The 17703-nt window shown below is 46.1% G+C and overlaps 1 protein-coding gene across 2 annotated transcripts; it reads right to left on the minus strand.

Annotated features, from left to right (window-relative positions):
* Window positions 1-6387: 6387 nt before the first annotated feature.
* On the minus strand, window positions 6388-17042 carry SMIM7 (small integral membrane protein 7). 2 transcript variants are annotated; one of them, XM_027084573.1, is made up of 6 exons: window positions 16960-16999; window positions 16837-16878; window positions 16438-16571; window positions 16286-16338; window positions 12123-12213; window positions 6388-7444 (listed from the first exon to the last, which is right to left on the minus strand). In XM_027084573.1, the coding sequence occupies exons 3-6, from the start codon at window positions 16515-16517 to the stop codon at window positions 7429-7431; spliced, it is 240 nt and encodes a 79-aa protein (XP_026940374.1). In that variant the 5' UTR covers window positions 16518-16571; window positions 16837-16878; window positions 16960-16999; the 3' UTR covers window positions 6388-7428. The 2 variants fall into 2 exon arrangements, with proteins under 2 accessions (XP_026940374.1, XP_026940375.1); XM_027084574.1 differs by lacking the exon at window positions 16438-16571 and having other exon boundaries at window positions 16960-17042.
* Between the last annotated feature and the right edge of the window lie 661 nt (window positions 17043-17703).

Consider the following 17703-nt stretch of genomic DNA (forward strand, 5'->3'; position numbering starts at 1 on the left):
ATTGAGATGGAAACTGAAATAGCCACAGGTGGCTAGTGGCTACTGAACAGATAGCAGAGGCCCTTGCTACTCAGAGTGTGGTCCAGAGACCAGCTACACAGGCTTCCCCTGGGAGCTGGTTAGAAACACAGAATCACAGTCTGAGCCCCCAGCCTGCTAAGTCGAATCCACACTTCGCCACAAGCCCCAGGGGATTCATGGGGACATCAGAGTCTGAGACACTGTGGTGGAAGCCACCATTCACTTCCACGCAAATAACTGACCATGGAACAACGGGAGGCAAGGCCCATTCTTAGCAGTTCTCAGGGTCGGATTTCCTAGACCACACGGAGTTTTTTGTTTTTTTAATTTTTAATGCTTCAAAGCATACTATTAGCCAAGTAGATAAACTAACAGCTATTGAATATCTACTACAGCCCAGACCCTTGACCATCTATTATGGACTGAACTGTGCCCTCCTCCAAATTCATACGTTGAAGCTGCAACTCCCAATTCAACTGTATGTGGAGACAGAACCTTTAAAGAGGTAACTAAGTTTAAATGAGGTCATAAGGGTGGGCTCCTGATCCAATATGGCTGGTGTCCTTATGAGAAGAGAGACCCCTGGACTTCCCTGGTGGCACAGTGATTGAGAATCTGCCTGCCAATGCACGGGACACGGGTTCAATCCCTGGTCCAGGAAGATCCCACATGCCGTGGATCAGCTAAGCCCGTGTGCCACAACTACTGAGCCTGCACTCTAGAGCCCACGAGCCACAACTACTGAGCCCGCGTGCCACAACTACTGAAGCCCACATGCCTAGAGCCTGTGGTCCACAACAAGAGAAGCCACCACAATGACAAGCCTGTGCACCACAACGAAGAGTAGCTGTCACTCGACGCAACTAGAAAAAGCCCGTGTGCAGCAACGAAGACCCAACGCAGCCAAAAATAAATAAATAAAACAACATTTTAAAAATTAAAAAAAAAAAAAAAAGGAAGTGATCCCAGGGATGCACACAGAGGAAAGGCCATGTGAGGACACAGCAAGAAGGTGGTAATCTGCAAGCTGAGGAAAGAAGCCTCACCAGGAACCAACCCTACTGACACCCTGATTTTGGACTTGCAGCCTCCAGAAACCATGAGAAAAGAAATGTCTTTTGTTTAAGTCACCTAGTCTGTGACATTTTGTTATGGCAGCCCGAGCAGACTAAAACACCATCTCATTTAAGCCTCACAAAACCCTGTTGAGAATGTCTTTTAATAAATGTACTGACCCTGATGAAAAGACCACCACTTTTTGAGTACCTGCCCCACATCAGGCAGGTTATAGACACATGTCAAGGCTGTCTCTGTATCATAGACAAGGATATGGAGGCACAAACAAGCCAAGATGCTGCCCCATGTCACACTCTGTAAGTGACAGATACCAGGTCTGAGGCAGACCTCCATCTTGCTTTCCGCCACAACCCTCTTTTCCACTTTTTTCCCTGATTCACATAATAAACTCTAATTAGATGCACCCAAGCTTTACTCCCCCTAAAATAACTTCTACAAACTCCCCAAGCACAGTCTCTCTCTCTATGTATGTGTGTGTGTGTGTGTGTGTGTGTGTGTGTGTGTATACACACACACATATATCCTTGTGGCCCATATGTACCACTAACAGCCACAGTAATGCAAACTAAACACAGATGAATATGATCCACCCATAAGATGTCTTTTTTTTTTAATCGTCTAGTCCAGGGGTTGGCAATCTTTCCACGAAAAGTCAGCCAGTCAACACGTTCACAGTTTTGTGGGTGAGATGGTCTCTGTCCCAAGGACTCAAGTCTGTCCTTGCAGCTTGAAAGCAGCCACTGACGATACACAAACAAATGGGTGTGACAGAGTTCCCATAAAACTGTATGGACAAAGAAACGTGAATTTCCTTCCATTTTCATCTTGATTTGTTTTTCAACCGTTTAAAAACATACCATTCTGCCTTCTGGGCCATGAAGAGACAGGTGGTGGGCAGTAAAAAGACAGGCAGGGAGCCAGATGTGGGCAGCAGCTTGCTAATCCCTGGTCTAATCCAAAACCACCCAACTGGCCAAAAAGAAAGCCACAGAGCCAGACGATGATGAGCCCTTGCCATTTTCTTACTGAAAAATGTGGACTTTGAATTTCCAAATTCAATTCAATGCTACAGATCCCTTTGCCCACTTTCTTATCCAGGCACACCTGTTATTACCAAACTCATTTCTAGGAACTCTCAAGTGCCAGAAAGGGCCTTGAATGGGATAAAGTGCCTTCCTCTGCATAATGAAAATCAAGGGAATGGTGAAAACAAACCCCCCAAAAAAAAGAAACACCTTTTTTTTTTAATAGCATGCCTTTTTTTTTTTTTTTTTTTTGTGGTACGCGGGCCTCTCACTGTTGTGGCCTCTCCCGTTGTGGAGCACAGGCTCCAGACGTGCAGGCTCAGCGGCCATGGCTCACGGGCCCAGCCGCTCCGCGGCGTGTGGGATCTTCCCAGACCGGGGCACGAACCCGCGTCCCCCGCATCGGCAGGCGGACTCTCAACCACTGCGCCACCAGGGAAGCCCAATAGCATGCCTTTTGCTTTATACACAAACAGCACTTGTCTTTCATCAATGCGGGAAAACATCAGGTTTTCCTGATGGTTTGTCAAATATTTCATAATCTCAAATTTGGTTAAGAAGGAGATAATAAAAATGGTTGACACGAAAAGGAAATGCCTCGTTGACTTTTCTAATCTAACCACTTCAGAGGAGAGCCAATCTCATTATCACATCTCTCACTGCTACTTAAGAGGAATCCCAGGGAGCCCGGAGAGATTTCTCCCCTAACTATCCAGAGAAGTAAAATTGGGTTTGCTCTGTTAACCACATCACTTGAAAATGGCCAGCTCCATTTTCAGCAAGTTTGTACATGTCTTTATTAAAATCCAGACCACAAAGCATGCAGACTATTTCACCTGAGTGGCTTTGGGAGGAAGGGGCACCTTGAGACCCTCCATCATCCCTTCGCTCAGGGGTCGGCGAATTTGTTCTGTAAATGGGCCAGACTGCCAGTATTTTCAGCTATGTGGGCCAGTCTCTGTCGCGACTCTACCACCGTAGCAGGAAAGCAGCCAAAGCAACCGTACAGAGCACATACCCAAAGGGGTGTGGCTGGGTACCGATAAACAAGCAGTGGGCCAGACTTGGCTGGCAGGCCATAGTTTCCGAGTTCTGCTCTAGAGCATCTGGAACTGAAGTGCAACAAGAAACCTAGAAAAAGGAGACGGGGTTCACTCCTCAACACGGCAAGCATGGACTAAGCAAAAGGGGGTATATCCAATATGAACCCCGAAGTTTGCATCCAGGGCTTGTGCTGCAAATTTCTATTTTCTTTTTGTTCTCCACGTGTGGCTTCTCACCTTGGCAGCAACTCTATGTAACATTCTCCAGGATGAGCAATAGTGGGCATTTATTTATTACTTAGATGGTGGTTAAGATCCTTAACTACCAAGGCCAAGGTGGAAAGCCAGCTGGTGTGATGTTAACTGCTGTTGCTTGCATAAAGAAACAGTTATCTGGGTGGAGCTGAAAACCTCATCCTTACTCACAGATTAAGCAAAGTTAATCTACTTAAGTGGCTGGGACATCGCTCCTAGTCAAAGATGATAGGGACTTAGAACCAAGGTCTTTGAGATGTATGTACGTATGTATGTATGCATAAACATACATACATAGGAACGAATGAACATTAAGTAAATAAAGACAAAGAAGTAAGTTGTCAAAGATGTGTTTTTGGGGGCTGGGGGTTCTTAGCCTAAAGCTGTCAACGTGGATTTCTCTTTTTTTTTTAAATGCAAGTTTCTTTAATAAGTTTAGTCATTTTACCATCCTTTCTTTTTTTTAAGGTGGACTGTTTTTTTGTATCAGTTTTTTTGAAATATAATTTACAATGTTGTGTTAGTTTCAAGTGTACCACAAAGTGATTCAGTAATACATAAATATATACTATATATAGATTTTTCAGATTCCTTTCCATTATAGGTTATTACAAGATATTGAGTATGACTCTCTTCTTTTAAAGTGACCCCCAAAAGCCATTAGGGATGATACACTGAGGTGTTCATTGCTGTGTTATTTATAATAGACAAACACTAGAGATAACTCAAGTCTCCATCAGCTGGGGACTAGTTAAATTAATTATGGTATGTCCTTACAATGGCTTATTTGCAATTATTAAGAATGGTAAAAATACAGAAGTGTGCTCATATTATCAGGTGAGAAGAGCAGGCCAGAAGATACAAAGATACCATCTGGATAGAGAAAAGGTATCTACCATATCCAGTGCACATGCATAGAGAAAGAGCCAGAGGAATGTGTACCCAGAGTGATGCTCTCTGGGGAAAAGTGATTACGGGTGATTTTTTCCCTTACAGCAAAGCTGGACTTCATAATTTTTCTACAATGAACATGCATTGGTAGTAAGAAACTTTAAAACAAAATAAACAAAAGCCACTAAAGCTACAGTGGTAGTACATGACGATGTAGCCTTCCCAGGTACTCTGGGAAGTACCAGTGAGGGAAGCCAGCAAAGGTCACAACAATGGTGACCGCAGTGGCATTTATAACAGCGGATAAAGTACAAGTTCAAAGTACATATGAGAGGGCCAAGGTTAAAATGAGATTTATTGATGCTGCACGATAGTTAAAAATGAGACCCATGAAGCCTCTCTGGCAGCCCAGAAAATATGAAGGAAATGATGTCAAAATGAAAACAGCAGAGACTCACAGACATGGAAAAAAAAATTATGGTTACCAAAGGGGAAAGGAATAAATTAGGAGTTTGGGATTAACAGATACACACTACTATACATAAAATAGATAAACAACAAGGATCTACTGTATAGCACAGGGAACTACATTCAATACCTTGTAATAACCTATAATGGAAAAGAATAGGAAAAAGAATATATATATATATATGTATAACAGAATCACTTTGCTGTACACCTGAAACATTGTAAATCAACTATATTTTAACTTAAAAAAAAAAAAAAGAAAACAGCAGAACCCAAACTGCCTTACCACTGTTGGAACTATGTCGAATATACCAATATGTATAAGAAAAATGCTAGAAAAGGAATGGGAAGACAGGAAAAGGTTTTCCATGCTGGAAATTGTTTCCAATTTTTTAAAATGATGTGATTGCTCCTTTAACTGTCTGTGTGTGGACTGCTTGAATGAATGTAGGCAAGAAGAGAGAAAATTCGGGCAGTGAGGACACCCATAGGTACTGAGTGCTTACTGGGCGCCACCCAGTCAAGCACCTGGCTCACCTTCAAGTTCACTGAACCTTTTAATAACACCAGTAGGTTTGACTTTCAGGCCCATTTTAAAGATGTGGAAACTGAGGCTTAGAGAGGAGAAATAACCAGCCAAGGCCCCATGAGCAAGAAGCAGAGATGGGATTTGAACCCACATCTAACTGACCCAGAACATGAGCACTTACAAGCTGTGGGACCCTAGGTACTCAAAATTCAAACTTGGGTAACCTTTGGTGCCAGTGTGGGTTCTTGAAAAGCCTCCTAAAGATGCACACCCATGAGTTGCCACTTTAAAAATGTACAACAGCCTTTGATGTGCATCCCCCACAGCTCCACTGCTTATAAGAACTGAACAATGAGAAAATAGTTCTCTGGTGAAAAATACAACTATTGAAACAAAATCTCAATGACAGCATTCTCTCCTCCGAGCTCGATTCATCCCCACGACACACAAATGCCTCACCTCATTGAAACCTCAGCGCCGGTCTGAATAAGGCAGGGAGGTTTCCTCACATCATTCATATGGCTTGAGGACTGACCAGCCAAGATCTTGGCACGTCCATTCCTGCTGACAAGAACACCGACCTGCGAGAAGCTTGATTCAGCAGCCCTGTTCCCTGCTACTTACAAACCACGGGGTGATACTCGGCCCAGATTTGACAAGGGAATAAATTACAGAAGCTATGAAGTAGAATGAATTAGCTGAGCAGCAAGACAAGTGGACTTGACCCTGGCCTAGCAAAATCCCACCATTATCACTAACTCGTTCGATTCTTCCAGGTGCAGCCCAAAATCGTATTTGCCCAATTCCTGCCCAACATTTATTGAACAAAAACTGAAAAGGAGTATCTAACATTGCCTCTTTTCTGACTTTTTGACAGCCTCCACAATAAATGAATCCTAGGTGTTTCCCAAAGTGTAATTTGAAACAACTCAAATTGACAGTTAACTTCTACAGTAGAAATTAATACAACATTTTAAATCAACTATATTCAATAATTTAAAAAAAAACCTGATGAAAGTATCAAAAATAAAAAAAATTTACAAAGGACTTCTTGGTTAAAAAATGTATAAACAAAAGGTCCTTTTTAGAAATGAGCTTTATTTTCAATGCTCTTTAGTTCTAAGAGCCTGCATATTTATTCTTTCCTCCTACCAGGTTACCTGCAAGTTAGGATTTCAAAAACCACAACAAACAAATCAAACACCTGTAGGATCCAGGCACTGACCACCCAAGTGGTCATGTTGGCGATTAAACCAGGAATCCCTTTCAAAGAAGCTTCTATGCAAAATGCTGTATTTCCTCCAATGAGGCTTGTTTTTCAACCTTGAAATCATCCACTTGAAAAGCAGACCCCAAAACCCAAGCTTTCAGAACTGGGTCCCAATATCACCACATAAATCACTCTCATTCTAAAAACTATACAATTAATGGCCCCAAAAGTTACTTTAATAGAGGGCTTCAAGGCAAGGCAAAGTTTCTCATAAAACCGCCATCCGCCCTGCCAACTGCTCTGCACCTCTCTTCCACAGGAACCCATAACACTTCACCCTTCAAGTCCTGGGGACAACCTCAGCAGCATGGAGTGGCCAAGCAGAGCCCATTGGGATGGGGAAGGAATTTGGACACAGACCCAGCAACAATGAACTTGTTCATTCCTCACAAATGCAGTCCAGTAAGAGGCTACATCAAACTTAAAAGCCAACCTTTCTGCTTCAGATCCCTGGATACAAAAGATTTTTAAAAATCTGTATAATTTGAACCGAAAAAGGATGGTTATTAAAAATAAACCAATAAATACCCAGATGGGTGAAAGTTTGGTAGAAGAGGGATTCTGATCTGATTAAACAATCTAGATACCACAGTCCCTCACATAAACACTCTTCAAACTCTTTTAAGTAGACAGCATTTCAAGGCAGAGATCAAAGTGAAAATATCTTTGAAAAGAAAACAGTGACGTGGCTGGGAAACTGTTCATCTTGGTGAACATTTTTTCCACCCACCACAAGCTTGGACTTTCTGGGAAGGTCACCGGTTTTCTGGTCAGAAACATTCTTGAAGTCGTCAGGAATGGAGGAAGAGACACTCTGAGAAGGTGTGTTTCCGGTTCTGTACCTGGAGCTCAGGAGCCAAAGAGCCTGGAAAAGTCAGAGGGCAGAAACATCCATGAGGATGGGAAGCGGTTGCCTTGAAAACACTTTCAGGAAATATTTTCTGGTTACTATCACTAAGATCATTTTACATCATTTTCTGATTTTGTAAGTAACTCTGTCACACAACAATGTGAACACACTTACCGCTGCCAAACTGTACACTTAAAAAAAAAGTAACTCTTTTAAAAAGTATCTACTTGGTATGAATCTGTAACATTTTATTTTAGCCCATTCTCTATCACTGCAAATCAGTGGTGACTTTCATAAATAAAAAGACCTTTGAGTAAACAAACGATTATTAGAGATAACTCTGTTAACTGAAGAAAATCTGGAATAGAAAAGGCCTAGAAACTGTATAAATGTTCATGAAGTTTGGGAATAGGTTATGATACAGGCCTACAGGGGAAAACCACAGAATTGTTAAAAAGATACACAGTTGGCCCTTGAACAACACAGGTTTAAACAGCGCCAGCCCACTTATACGTGGATTTTTTTCAATAGTAAATACTGTGGTACTACACAATCCAAGGTTGGTTGAATCGATGGAAGCAGGACTGCAGATACGGATGGCCAACTGTAAAGTTATACTCAGATTTTCGACTGTGAGGTGGGTCGGCACCCCTAACTCCTGTGTTGTTCAAGGCTCAATTGTATATGGGAACTCTCTGTGTTACCTTTGCAACGTTTCTATACATCTACACTCTTTCCAAAATAAAAAGGTTATTTGAAAAAATAACAACAGATGGGGCAGGAACAACTGGGTCACCACATGCAAGAGAATGAAGTTGGATCCCTACCTCACACCATATACGAAAATTAACTCAAAGTGGATCACAGACCTACTATTAAAACTATAAAACTTTTAGAAGAAAACTTAGGTGTAAATCCTTATAATCTTGGGTTAGGCAATGACTTCTTAGCTATAACACAAAAAGAACAAGCAACAGAAGAAACAGATACATTGGACTTAATCAAAATTGTAGGATTTTGCACTTCAAATGACACCATCAAAAAACTGAAAAGATGGGCTTCCCTGGTGGCGCAGTGGTTGAGGGTCCGCCTGCTGATGCAGGGGACGCGGGTTTGTGCCCTGGTTCGGGAGGATCCCGCATGTCGCGGAGCGGCTGGGCCCGTGAGCCATGGCTGCTGAGCCTGCGCGTCCGGAGCCTGTGCTCCGCGACGGGAGAGGCCACAGCAGTGAGAAGCCCATGTACCAGAAAAAAAACAAAAAAAACAACAAAAAAAACAAAACTGAAAAGACAATCCACCGAATGGGAGGAAGTACTTGCAAATCATATATCCGATAAGGGACTGGTATCCAAAACATAAAAAGAACTACAATTCAGTAATAACCTAACTAAAAAATGGGCAAAGGATCTGAAGACATTTCACCAAAGAAGATATACAAATGGCCAATGAACACATGAAAGCTCAATGTCATTAACCATTGGGGAAATGCAAATCAACCTTCACATCCACTAGGATGGCTATAATCAAAAAAACTGACAATAGCAAGTATTGGCAAGGATGTGGGGAAACTGGACCCCTCATACCCTGCTGATAGGAATGAAAATTACTGCAGCTACTTTGGAAAATAGTCTGGCAGTTCCACGAAAGGATAAATATAGTTACCATATGACCCAGCAATTCCACTCCTGGTTATATACCAGAGAACTGAAAACTTAAGTCTGCACAAAAACTTGTACACAGATGTTTATATCAGCATTATTCAAAATGGAAACACTGCAAATATCCATCAACTGATGAGCAGATAAACAAACTGTGGCATATCCATAGAATGGACTATTATTCAGCCACAGAAAGGAATGAAATACTGATAAACACTACAACATGGAAGAGTCTAGAAGACATTATGCTGAATGCAGGAGGCCAGACACAAAAAGCCATATACTGTATGATTCCATCAACATGAAATACCCAGAACAGGCAAATCCATAGAGACAGAAAGGAGATCAATGGTTGCCCAAGGCTGCGTGAAGGAGGAATGGGAAGGAAATGCTTAATGGGTACTGGGTTTCCCTTTGAGGGGGATGAAAATAGTCTAGAATTAGAGAGTAGTGACGGTTGCACAACCATAGGAAAATACTACAAAATACTGAATTGTGAAGACTGACTTCCACTTTTTACTTATTAAAACCCTTTTCCATGGTTTGACACTCTCATTTTCTCCCTATCTTCTCCCCGCCCATACTTTTTTAATGAAGATTTCAACATATATAGAAGAGTTATAACAGTTCAGCAAACACCTACATACGCACCACCTGCAATTAATGCTTTGCTTTACTGTGTATCTATCCATTGATCCATCTACTTTATTTTTCATGTTTCAAAGTCGCAGATATCAGTGCCCTTGGTCTCTAAATGTTCAGACACCTTTCTCCCTGTATTTCAAGTTTTTTATGACTTTTTAAAATTTCCAATTGAGCTCAGCTCCAACAATACAGAAATGAGTACATGGAATAGTAAACTATCCCTTGAGCCCACTAACTTCCTCAGCAGTCACAGCACAGTCACCTCCGTGGACAGTCTGGAGTAGACCCTTCCAACTCTCTCACTGGAAGTTATTTCCCTCACACACCCACTCAGCACTTATTCAATGTTTACTACGTGCAAGTCACAACTGACACCAGAGTGTGCATACAGGTGACACCCGACCTTCTTTACTTTCAAACCATTCTCCTGTGTAGACAGAACCTTCAGGCACGTTATCAATGATGGTGTTTTGTCAGTTGGTCGTATGGGTGTCCTTCGAGTTACCTGACTCTTCTCCTATTCTTGGAGACTTAGGTGGTTTCCAGTTTTTGATATCCTGAAAAAGCCAGTCACTGCCTCCCTGACAGAGCCCTTTCTAGAGAAAAGCTTCCCTTACTCACGGCATGTGCTGAAAGAGCTGGCCTAGGTCAGGGATCTGTAAAAAGCCACACAGTAAGTAGTTCAGGCTTTGTAAGCCTGTCAAAATGGTCCAACCTTGCCATTGTAGTGCAAAAGCAGTGACAGACATGGGCTCCATTCACGAAAACTTCATTCATGAAAATAGGCAGAGGCCCATGCCCATGGGCTGTGGTTTGCTGACCCCTGACCTAAGTGGCTGGAAGCAGGAACCCCCAATCCAAGTAGATCTGGGTGACACCTGCATACTCCCAGAAATCAAAATCAGGACACTGGGCTACTGGCTAAGCTAGCCTTGGGCTGAGCTGGGAGGTCACAAAGCCTGAGGCTACCATCCTGGTCACAGGCCAGCAGGTAGAGCAGTAGAAGTAGCTAGTCAGGTAAGAGAGGACGATGAAGCCAACGGACAGAAAAGAACAAAATGATGATACCACACCGAGTTCTTCTCTGCCCCAGGACCTTTGCCAATGCTGCTTCTGGTGCTACTGTGCCTCTCTCCAGCTCTGCAAATGGCAGGCTTTCCTCTCGTTCTGTAGGTCTTGATTTGAATGGCATCTTCTCAGAGGACCTCTCCCTGACCCTCCTAAACTGGGAGCCCCCTTCCAATTCTCCATCTCACAACCGATTTTTCCCCCTATTTGTTTATTTTACATCCCTGTTATTCTGTGCATTCGCTGAAGGCAGGGACTATGGCTGTTTCGGTCTCAACTGTAATCTCAGAGCACAGCCCTCAAAAGACAGTTTTGAATAAATAAATGAATGAATGGATAGGTGGGAATCTAGAGAGACAAAGGCTGGAGGAGCCCCCCAACACTTCTACTTCCTGTGACAGCTAGTTATACTTCGTACACTCTTCTGCAAATTCCTTGATCTCTTCATGAGCCCTCTCTGTACCTAGGCAGGCCTCATCTGAGCTCCCAAAGAGGGTCTCTCTGGGCATACACTACAGCCCTCATTCTGGGCTCTAAAATACTCTCCAGCAGCACAGAAACCCCTCCTCCCCCGATCTCCTAAGTCCTGGAATCATCCCCTCAAACAGCCACTGGGCTGGCAGAAGGACCACACAGCAACCCCAAATTCAGCATCTCAATGACTCAAGACAGCCAACTTTTCACTCTCTTCCTCTTTAGGGGAAGCACATGGAGATGGGCACAGCCTGGCCCAGAACCCCAGGTTCTCCTTGTTTTTTTCCCCTGAGTCTGTTTACTATGAGTCTCATAATTCACTAACAGCATGGTCTTGACACTGAAAGGAAAACCAATCCAATTGGATATTTTTAGTCTAATGAGAAAATAAAATAGGCATAAAAAGCAGAAATAAAGCCTGAATGCACTCCTGCTGGCTTCCAGCAGGCTGGGAGCAAGACCCAGCAGCACGCTGGCCTTTCAAGACGTATTTTCCACTTTGGCCAACGCCAAGTATAGGCTAAGCACAATCAACAGAGTCGGCGAGAGGTGATGGAGCCATGGGCTCAGGGGAAGGCATCTCTTGGCAGCCTCTGCTGAGGCACCAGGCACAGCCAGGACTTGAAGAACGCCATGTTCCAATCGAAGCTCCAGCCTGGACTGCGGTGACATAGTTTAATTCCTTCAGACCCCAGTTTCCTCTCTAGTGTGGAGAGTTCTTACTTTGAAAGCAGAAAGCATGACACAAAAGTGCAGACTGGGAGGACAGAAAACGACCATCAGAGGTTCATTCTGGAGAGCGACCCTGAGGATAATGACAATGAAGGAGAGAGGCGAGCTGGACTTACACGATCATGCAGAACATCATGAAGACATTCCATAGGGCGATGAAGATTCGAAAATATCTGAGGCTCAGCAAGAACTCCCGGATGTTGTCACCTGGAAGGTCAGAAAGCATTTTCACAAGCAGTGCTAACATTACTGTTGTCACGGCTGCAGTGTGCTTCTGCCCACCCCACACCCACTGCCCCCATGTTCCAATGGCAGCATGGCTTTTCATTTGGGCCACCTCTGTTCCCCAGCCCTGAGCACTCAGGCTATAGCTGCCACTGACCAACCCCCTGAGAGGACCAAGCACTCAGCCTCTGACTGGCTCAGGGAAGGGCACGTGACCCCAGTCTGTCCAATGAGAGCCAGCCCTGGGACTTTTGCCCGAACTACCAGGAAAGAGGCACTTGCTTTCTGCCAGGCTAGCTGGACTGCAAAGATGGAAGCCCAGTCCTCTAAGGCAGGGTGCAAACCATGGCCTGTAGGCCAAAGCTGGCCTCTGCCACCTATTTCTGTATAGCCCATGAATGAAGAATGTTTTTTATACTTTTTAATGGTTAAAAAAAAAAGCCAACAAATTATTTTGTGAGCCACAAAAATTACATGAAACTCAAATTTCAACAGCCATAAAGTTTTATTAAAATACAGCTATGCCCACTCATTTACATATTATCCATGACTACTTTCAACTTACAGAGGTGAACTGTTGCACCAGAGACTCTATGGCCCACAAAGCCTAAACTATTTATCATCTGGCCTTCTACAGAAAAATGTGCCAAGCCCTGCTCTAGGGTCATCTTTGTCAACACAAGCCAGCCTGATAGTAAAACCAATCAGGAGGAAAAGAGAGTTGGGGAGGGTCACAAGCTGGAGAGCCAGTTTAAGCCCTGAATCCACGTGTGCCCGAGGACCATTCTACGCTTCGATGTTTCAATTTGCTTTAACCACTTTGAGCTGGTTTTCAGAGTTTACAACTGAAAAAGCATACTAATTCAGGCAAGCAAAATGGGAGTTCTGCTTTGGTGACGACCAGCTCTAGTCCCCTCTGATGCCAAGGAACAGAAACCACTCCAAGAAGAGGGAATTTGGTACATTAAGACTCCAGAGGGACTTCCCTGGTGGCACAGTGGTTAAGAATCTGCCTGCCAATGCAGGGGACACGGGTTCGTGCCCTGGTCGGGGAAGATCCCACATGCCGTGGAGCAACTGAGCCCGTGTGCCACAAATACTGAGCCTGCACTCTAGAGCCCGCAAACCACAACTACGGAGCCCATGCACCTACAGCCCGTGTTCTGCAACAAGAGAAGCCACCACAATGAGAAGCCCACACACTGCAACGAAGAGTACCCACCCCCGCCGCAACTAGAGAAAGCCTGGGTGCAGTAACGAAGACCCAACGCAGCAATTAATTAATTAATTAAAAACAAAAAAAGACTCTAGAGACTCGGGTTCCAGGACCTTCCTCTGGGGTTTTGAATTGATTGCCCAGCCTCTTGAGGCCTCCAGAATGAAATGAATGGATCCAGATTACATGATCTACAAGGGTGTTACCCAAAGTGTCATCCACAGACCAGAGCTGGAACACTGGGAAGCTCAGAAACTTCCACAGCAACCCAACATGACCGCCACCTGGCACTGCTGCACCATCCAAGCACATGAAGAGCACAAGTTGCTCTACATGGTTTAGACAAGTCCAGTGTTGTCCAAGCCACCGGGTTAGCAACACGTAGCATAGCCTATATAAGTGTTGGCCCAGCACAGACTGCAAATGTCAGACAGATCCGTTCCCAGAATGTCTGCAAGGCACTGCTTGGCAAGGCCCTTCTCTGAGCCCAGGATCACAAAAATGGCCTCTCTTACCATGAACAAACGCTGACTAAAGGCTACTCATCCCACGGAGTAGCTGAGTGCAGGGGATACAGGAAGGAATGAGACACGTGCCCCTGCCTTAAGGAGCTCACAGGGAGGACAAATACCAATATAAAAGCACGTAACCACACACCTGATTATTCACTAGGACAAGTGCCATGGGAGCTGTAATGGGGGAACCCAACCTGGCATGCATCGGGAGGCAGGTGGGGTCAGAAGAAGACTCACTGGGAAAGTGTGTGAACTCCAACCTTAAACGTGAGCTGGGGACTTCCCTGGTGGTGCAGTGATTAAGAATCTGCCTGCCAATGCAGGGGACACGGGTTTGATCCCTGGTCCAGGAAGATCCCACATGCCATGGAGCAACTAAGCCCATGCGCCATGACTACTGAGGCTGTGCTCTAAAGCCCACACGCCTAGAGCCCATGCTCCACAACAAGAGAAGCCACCGCATTGAGAAGCCCACACACTGCAATGAAGAGTAGTCCCGGCTTCCCGTAACTAGAGAAAGCCAGCGCACAGCAACGAAGACCCAATGCAGCCAAAAAAAACGTGGGCTGGAGTTTACTGACCTTCCACACAAGTGACCTGGGCCTACACATGCCCCAGTTTCCTCCTGTGTAAATGGGGATGATGGGGGACTGCGAAGGCTGCAGTACGGTGCCTGATATATAGGACACTCTCAATAAATGAAGCCACTGTGATATTAGGGGTCAGCCAGGCAGAGGATGGAGGGAGAGGAGCATGATCCACAGGGGCAACTGCCAACACAGAGTCCTAGTTTGAAGGAGCCTAGCAGGGAGCCCCCGATCAGAGGGAAGCCACCGTTCTGACTATCCTTGTCACCAATGCTCCCGCCACTTTCGAGCCCACGTGGCCAATTTCCCACCTACCATAGCTCCAACTCAGATCTATAGATCACATCCCCAGGGGCTGGAATAGTGCCTTCCACGTAGTGGGTGAGCAACGTATACAGCTGCTGAATGAATGCATGAATGAACAGAAGGACAGTCTAGTGATTGAGAGGACAACCTCTGAGGTCAGAAAAACCCAGGCTCAAATCCCAATGCTGTCGCTGATTTGCTGTGTGGCCACAAACAAGTTGAGCCACATCTCTGAGCCTGAGTTTCCTCATCTGTAAAATGGGAAAATGCTCCTTACCTTTTAGGAATGGAGGTGGAGTGAAACACCCATAGGAAGTACCTAACAAGGCAGCCACCACCTGGCAGGCCCCCAGTAAAGGGGAGCTGTCAGACTGCCTTCAGATTCGCTGCCCCTTAGGGTTCCTATAGTCCTCATGCAATGCTCCATCATAGCACCCACCACCTTGGCTGCCACCTCCTCAGAGGGCCTTCCCTCCACACAGCCCAGCCAGAGCAGCAACCCCATTGCTATCCTCCCGACATCTTCTTCACTGTGTGTTCCTTGTTTAGGGACTGTTTGTCCCACCCCATAGGAGTACAACCCAAAGGCAGGAATTACTTCTGTCTTGTTCCCTGCTGTGTCCCCAGCATCTAGCACAGTGGCTGGTACATAATAGGTATTCAATAAATGTTTGGTGAATGAATGAATGAATGGATACAGTAGTCACGTACAGGTCCCATTAGACTCCAAATAGTCACATGTGTCAATTTAGCAGGAAGTATATATTCTAGGGCCTCCAGGGGCCAGTCATGTGAAATGATACAAAGAAAAGGGGGCAGGGGCTGGGATGAGGTAGAGGCCACAGGCCCGGTTTCAGTGGGGTCCTGCTTCTCAACTCCTATTCAACAGGTGTCAAAAGGTCGCTTGAACCCCAAGTTGTAGAATATTCCAATTTTTCTTGAAAAATCATACATCTGAATCTTTATATGACATCTCCTGATTTATCTGAAAGCTAATCTAATTCAAAATTAAACAAACAGGTCTACAGCATTCTGGAAACAATAGGCTGTTCATTCATTCGCTCATTCATTCATTCATGCTGGAATGCTGGAACTGCAAGGACACAGATGAGCCAAAACAAGCTGGAGCCTCTTCTCTGGAGCTTAAGGTCAAGTGTGAGAGCTAGATATTAGCCAGATGACAGCATACATAAAAGAAAATTATAACTGTAAGAAGTGATATGAGTGCTGACCTACGCAGGGAGGTCTGGTAGGAGAAAGCAGTGGATGACAGAGGTGGGTAGAAGGAACAGCACAAACTCAGGCACGCGCGCGCGCGCGCGCACACACACACACACACACACACACACACCCCCCTAAAAGAAAACTGGTGAAAAAGAACTGTCCTCTCTGAAATGTACCAATTCCAGAGTACAGAAAGGAGACCTTACCTGTGCTGGGCTCCCTCGACTCCTCCCCAAAGCCTTGCGTGTCCTTCTTTTTCCTACAAACAGAAGCAGACAGCGACCACTTTCAATAGGACAAACAGACCACTTAGTCCCCGGGCCCTGATCCCCAGCTCAGAGGGGAGCTCTAGCCCTACCGTTGGTTTGCTGTGTGACCTCTTTTGCGCAGTTCAGTGATGTTCCCTGGGCCACCCCTTGCCCAGCCAATCACAGCCATGCCTGCAGCCACCGACGGGGTGGAGAGAGTGGTTCGAGGCAGCCAGCTGCGGGGCTGCGGGTACAGATTAGGGCTAAGAGATTCTCGGGGGATGGGTCTGAGGCTCTCATGGGTGCGAGCAGAGGGATCCCGGGGGAACTGAGAGTCCGGAGTTCAAATCTCGGCGGCGCGGAGAGTCACAAAAGGATGGACCCGGTTGGAGGCGGAACTTGGGGCTGGGACCTGGGGGCGGGGCCGGCGGCGTAGGCCGGGCTCACGCTCGCGAAGGCGGGGCTACGGGTCCCCCGGATGGAGCCACGGTCCAACGCGGCCTACTCACAGCTTAAAGTTGAGCACCGCCCCGGCGTTCATCAACAGCGTCCTGCAGAGGGAGAATGCGGTTACCTGGACCGCCCCCACCCTGTCGGGCCCTCACGTCCCATCCTCTGGTCCCCCTAATTACCCAAACAGCAGGATGTCCCCGATCATTGTTACTGCCGGAGCGTCCGTCCGAACAGGAAGCGGAAGCCTCAGGAAGGGAGGGGAGAGGAACACGAGCCGACCAATCTCGAAGCAGCTCTAGAGAGGGCTGGACCAATCAAAGACCAAGGCAGGCAGGGTCCCGCCTTCTGCAGGCCAAGCCCCCTAAAGAAAGAGCGAGCGCCGCTCCTTGCTAGGAAGGCCTGGGGAGGGTAACCAAGAAAGGGCGGGGCGGCATCATGACGTCACCCAGGGGCGGAGCCATCTGGGGGCAGGGTTGGGTAACGGATTGGAAGCCTTTCCCGCATGCGTGAGAGACCAGCCAGCCAGAGCACCAGCCTTCTGCTGGGCTGGGCTCTCGGATGCGGCTTCTAGAGAAACGGTGCGCCCTGATCACTGAAATGCATAGGGGAATGAGTCCTGATGCAGTGGGCTCTACCGGGCATGGACGCCCCGACTGTTGCATTCCAAAAGGGCCTCCTCCTGGGCCCCACGGAAGGCGGGATCCCCACTAGGCAGGCACTACCCGGGGCGGGGGTCCCGACTGAGCGGTTTCCTAGGAGGACGGGATTCCTTGCGCGGCACAGAAGTCATGATTTACAGAGGGCTGGGATCATGACAGCTCGATAGAGGACGGGGGTCCTGACCGAATGGACCCTATGGGGCACGGGAGTATGTGGTTCACAACTGATCTGGTCCCACGGGGGATGGAGGTCCGGATCCAAGG

This window comes from Aethalodelphis obliquidens, unplaced genomic scaffold, assembly GCF_003676395.1.
Source record: "Aethalodelphis obliquidens isolate GAN/ISIS:26980383/991018 unplaced genomic scaffold, ASM367639v1 scaffold53, whole genome shotgun sequence".
In the NCBI taxonomy this organism is placed as follows: Eukaryota; Metazoa; Chordata; class Mammalia; order Artiodactyla; family Delphinidae; genus Aethalodelphis; species Aethalodelphis obliquidens.

Bases quoted from the DNA above. Each gene is read 5' to 3' on its own strand.
- SMIM7 (XM_027084573.1), bottom strand. From the start codon at position 16,517: ATGGCTGTGATTGGCTGGGCAAGGGGTGGCCCAGGGAACATCACTGAA. The intron at 16,339-16,437 runs GTAGGGCTAGAG...TTCTGTTTGTAG, and splicing joins GGTCACACAGCAAACCAACG to GAAAAAGAAGGACACGCAAG. The intron at 12,214-16,285 runs GTAAGGTCTCCT...CTGACCTTCCAG, and splicing joins GTCGAGGGAGCCCAGCACAG to GTGACAACATCCGGGAGTTC.